Source organism: Triticum dicoccoides, chromosome 3B (assembly GCF_002162155.2).
Source record: "Triticum dicoccoides isolate Atlit2015 ecotype Zavitan chromosome 3B, WEW_v2.0, whole genome shotgun sequence".
Taxonomy (NCBI): Eukaryota; Viridiplantae; Streptophyta; class Magnoliopsida; order Poales; family Poaceae; genus Triticum; species Triticum dicoccoides.
This window is the reverse complement of record NC_041385.1, coordinates 561,178,507-561,183,541: the sequence shown is the minus strand read 5'-3', so window position 1 is coordinate 561,183,541 and position 5,035 is coordinate 561,178,507. Positions and strand designations below refer to the sequence as shown.

The following is a 5,035-nucleotide window of genomic DNA, read 5'->3' as shown; positions in this document are numbered from 1 at the left end:
AAAATCGGCATGTAACCATTCACTCTTAGTTGAACAGAACTCAAGAGGAGACACCTCCTAGGGACCCAAGAAGGACTTCGATACAGGAGTCAGATCCGAGTAATCTCGAATGGCTCAGAATGACGACACGAAGGGGACCTTTGAGGTGCCCATGTCTTCGACCCGAGCCACTAGTCGAGCACTTCTCTCACCAAAACCTTTTTGGACACCCAGTCCCTTCTAGCATGCAGGTGCATACACATTAATTACAGACTTCTGAGTACTTGATTGACTCATTGCTCCAAATTCTCCATGAATTTATATCCCAAATTGAATGCTGAATTGAAGCTTTTATGCGTATATGTGATATGGACTGCATTGGCTTATGACTATGCTAGAATAAGGATGAGATAAAATTGAGTGAATTGAATGGAAAATATCTCAGAGTTTTGCTATTCCTAATTGAATAGAAGTCATCTATTTAATAATCGGGCAGAAAGCGGCCATCAACTCAAACTCTTTAATTATGCTGGCTTGAACTATCACTTCTGTTTTTGCATTGGAATTGTATTCTATATTACCATACATGGCACTTAACCACAATCCACCATATAAGAGTGGACAAATGATTGTGCATTGCATTTATTGGATTTCCTAGAGATACAGAGTCCGATGATGACCTCAAAGGCATACACGCAAACACAAGAATATTCTTGAAATCAGTGCCGAACAAAGAAACTTTTCATAGTCTGGGCATACCAGAAGCCAAAGTGACCAGAGTTCAACCGTTTCATTCAAGTCATCATGAAATTTTACTTGCGTCATACTGCCAACAAGCCTAGCGTCCAAGGAAATTTGTGACCTCATGCAAGGATACAACACGCTTTCACTCCTAAGAATATTTTTGTGTTATAGAATATATAGGAGTATTATAGTTGAAGCATACATACAATTATGCAAATTATAAGCGAAAGAAAACATCTTGTGGAATACACTTGCTTAGAAGAAAAGGTAACATCATTTTTTTGAAACTTTAAACTGATATAATTTGAACTGAAGTTACTAAGTTAGCTATTCAGATTCATAAATTCATAGCAAAAGATTATAAAAATACTTTCACTTACAATATTCAAGATACCTATCTGTGATGGACAAAAAGAGTACAAGATCCTGCATTCTTTCAGAAAGGAGAAAACAGCAAGCTCTCCATTTGTATTATATATGGCCTGGTTTGTGTTACTGATAGAACATTGTGTGTGTATTCCAATTTGATTTGTGTCACCTGCCACCAATAATAATAAAAATTGAAATGCCCTCATCTTTTATAGATGGAAGACATGTGCATCTCTTCTAATTAGATCTATCCCTGAAATATAATACATATGTCTAATTAAGCGACACCTGTAGAAATAGTTATGTACAATATAATAACAAACAATAACCAATGCAAATTCACAAATGCATTCTAAAAGTTTATTTCCAAAGTGGTTGCGCAGATTCTTATGTCCTTCTCCCATGTCACTTGAACCAACATTGGTTTATGTATACATTTCAGTTAAATTGATCCGTGAAATCTTATGGCAGACAGACCACATACATGTCCAGATAAGCAACTGCAATTGGGGCACTAATCTATACATGTCCAGATAACGGGACTAGTGTTTCTGCCCATCCGTCATGCATTTTTACATAAAACCCCCTTATGTTTCGAAGAATCAACCCGCAGTCCTATTTTAAGTGGCCAAACAAATCGTTTTTCTGATTTTACCAAAAAAAAACTACACTTTCCGGTAATTAACCCACAGTTTACTTTTAAGTGACAAAACGAATCATTTTTGCTTTTTTTTTACCAAACCACCATGTCTTTTATGGTAATTAACCTGCAGTCCACCTAGAACAAACGTTTTTTCTTTTTGAAATATCCATATCTTTTAAACCATAATTCCAATTTTAACATGTCATATATGAAATTTGCTTAAAAAATGTGTAGAATCGGAATATGATGTTATTTTTACCTCTTAACCATTTTTAAAATGCTATTTGGGGTGCAACTTTAATCAATAGCACACGATCCGTCTTTCTTTCTGTCTTTCTTTCGTACCGGCACCAATCTGGATTGCAAGTGAACACCTAGACAAACAAAATTGGAGGCGAAAGAAACCTAACAAGGGAGAAAATAACTAATCTCATGCCAAGAGTGAGACGGCTTAGGATTACCACATTCAAACGTGTTGTGGTTCTGTAAGCACTATGATCATCGTATGCGAGAATGGGACGATTGAAAAACAGCAACACAGATGGGATGTCATGTTGAAATAAAGAACATGGACCTATTGGGGTTTGACTCATGCTTATTGGGTTACGGCCTTACGGGCATGTGGTATCGTTTTCTCCCGTTGCAACGCACGGGCTCTTTTGCTAGTAATATTGATTTCGGAAACATGAGTCTCAATAAGATACATTGATCAGGCACCACAATTTTGGTGAAACAATTGCTTATAACAGCAACACAAGTATACAACTGGAAAATGACACAGGTGGATTGGAAATAAAGGACGCATGCTCAAAGCTAATCAGAAATTGAACAAATAAATACAATTATTTACCATATGGTTATTAACAAACTAATAATGCAGAATTTTTTAATAACATGTTTTATAATGCTTGTAAATTATCTAATTTTATGTTTCTACTTCCTACAAGCTTCCATCCATAGTAAAGTTAATCCAAAACTTCTTTGTGAATTCGTTTCAAAGTCGCTAGCCCCTGCAGGCACGTGGGTAGGCGACTAGTATTCTAATCCAACAGAAGGGTCCAGTGCACAAAAGCATTTTATTAACCATACATTATTGTGGCTATTCCTTGGTCATGTCTCAGTTTTAAATTCAACAAGATGATGTTGGTGTGAAAAGAACATAGATAAGCTAATGTCACATGATTGGGGAAGTAAATAGTGTGTTACACACCTTTTACATTGGATTTTCAGGAAGTGTAGGTGAGCATGTTTGATGTTTTACCACAAGGTGGTGCACTCAGGGGAAACTAGGTATGTATGTATGTGCATTGTACTCATATCACATTCAAAGCATCTTTCCGCAATGCAACAATAGACAAAGAGTGAACTTCTTACACTTGAACCGAAGAAGTAGAGACTCATCATATTGCCGAAGAGGTGACCTGAGTCAAAGTGGCTGAAGGCATTAGTGAGCAATGTGTGCAACCGCCCGCTCTTGAGATTGTCCAGCGAAATCTGCTTATCGCAACATTCATCAAATTACACTTCAACAACCACTTGTGAAATCAAAGCAAGGTCCCTTTGATTGATCACTAACCGAGAAATGTTCCTTCATGAAATCCGGACTGGCCATGTGCCAGAGCATGTAGACGGCCACATTCGCGCCCATAAGCATCAACACCATCCCGTCTGCTGATGGTAGCCAGCGCCCCCTTCAGGAGACACGAAAACCAAAATGACCAAACAACCCAAAACTTCCCCTTGTAATTAAGTCGTACCACCAGCCAAAACCTCACCAGGGTACGCGGCGGAGGAATGTGGAGGACGAAGAGAGCAAGTCCGAGGACCTCCTCCGCTGCAGCGAGAAGAGCTCGAGCGACCCAGCGGCGCGCGCGGTCAGCCACCGCTTGGCGGCGGCCCGGGCGGCGGCCCGGGCGGCCGCCGCAACGGCCGCCGCGCTGACCGGCAGGAGCGTACCGGCGCTGCCTGGGCTGCGCCAGAGGGAGTGGGACAGCGGGGAGCTGGAGGCGGCTGCTGGCGTGGAGGGGCAGTGGAGGAGGCGGCTGTGAGGGCTGGGTAGGGGTCTGGGTTTTGGGAAGGCGCTGCGGAGGGCTTGCTGCGCGAGGAGGGCCTGGAACTGCGGCAGCCTCCTCCGCATCGCCATTTCTGCTTCCACCAAGACACGGAGCCTCCGTCGCCGATTCCCTGACCTCGGGCAGTAGCCGCCGGCGCGGTTTTGATTCCCTTCCGATCTCCGGCTCGGGGGGAGTGGGGATCGGGGAGCTCCTATAGTCCTATTTAGCGCATAGGGCGGCGCGCGGCGAGGGCGCAACAAACGCGCACCCGACGCGCGCGCTTTGGGCGGGCCCGTTGCAGGAGGAGGCGCCCCAGTCCTTTCTTCCTTTCTTTTCTTCGGTTTTTCTTTTATTTTCTGTTTTTTCCTCCTTTTCAAAAAAGTTGGGATTTCACACTAAGTTTTGAAATTCAACTTTTCTTGACGAATTTAAAAAATATACAAAAAATTAAAAATCACATATTAGAAAAATATTCACCAATTAAATAATATTCTTGGATTTCAAAAAATGTTCTCACATTTAAAAAAATTCATGAATTCGAAATTGAAGTGTATGTCAAAAAATGTTCACAAATTGGAAAAAATATTCCCATATTTCAAAAAAATTATGAAATTTGAAAAATGCTCAGGAATTCAAAAAAAAATTCAGGAATTTCTATAAAGCACCAAATTACAAAAATATCTGTCGATTCAAAAACTGTTCATGAATTTGATTTTCCCCAAATTTCCTCTAAATATTTGCCAATTCAGAAAATTTTCATGGATTTAAAAAATTCTTTCCAAATTTCCAAAAAATATTGTTGATTAAAAAGTTGCCAATTCAAAAAATCTCAAATTTTAGAAAGGGAATTTAAAATTATTCCCCTATTCAGAAAATATGAATGAATTTAAAAAATGTTCCAGACTTTTTAAAAATATTCCATCCTAAAAAGTCAGATAAAAGTAAAGAACGTCGATAACTGCCACACGTGTGGCAGGAAAGGAGACGCACCACAAGTCTCTAATGCAAATAAATTGTCACGTCATTGCATAAATGCATGCGTGAATCTTTTCAGATTTTCAGTTTTTAAAATGTTTTATCTGTTAAATGAAAAATCCGATTGAAGATCCGTTTTCACCATTAAATCCCTCGCGACGAAATCTTCAAAACTAGATCTCGTATCGATATATTTCGGCGAAAAAAAATTGGTTAAGAGTTGTCATGTCTATTGCACATGAATTGCCATGATATTTACACTGAAGTTGCT

The 5,035-nt window shown here is 39.8% G+C and overlaps 1 protein-coding gene across 1 annotated transcript in view; it reads right to left on the bottom strand.

The window, feature by feature from the left end:
• LOC119277077 (RHOMBOID-like protein 12, mitochondrial) overlaps nucleotides 1–3,987 on the bottom strand; it is a 6,660-nt gene extending 2,673 nt beyond the window's left edge. Inside the window, exons 1-3 of the mRNA XM_037558295.1 lie at nucleotides 3,511–3,987; nucleotides 3,312–3,426; nucleotides 3,110–3,229 (exon numbers count right to left, since the gene is read on the bottom strand). Of these exons, the coding sequence (XP_037414192.1) occupies nucleotides 3,110–3,229; nucleotides 3,312–3,426; nucleotides 3,511–3,878 (603 nt within the window). The 5' untranslated portion in view covers nucleotides 3,879–3,987. The remainder of the gene's footprint in view (nucleotides 1–3,109; nucleotides 3,230–3,311; nucleotides 3,427–3,510) is intronic.
• Between the last annotated feature and the right edge of the window lie 1,048 nt (nucleotides 3,988–5,035).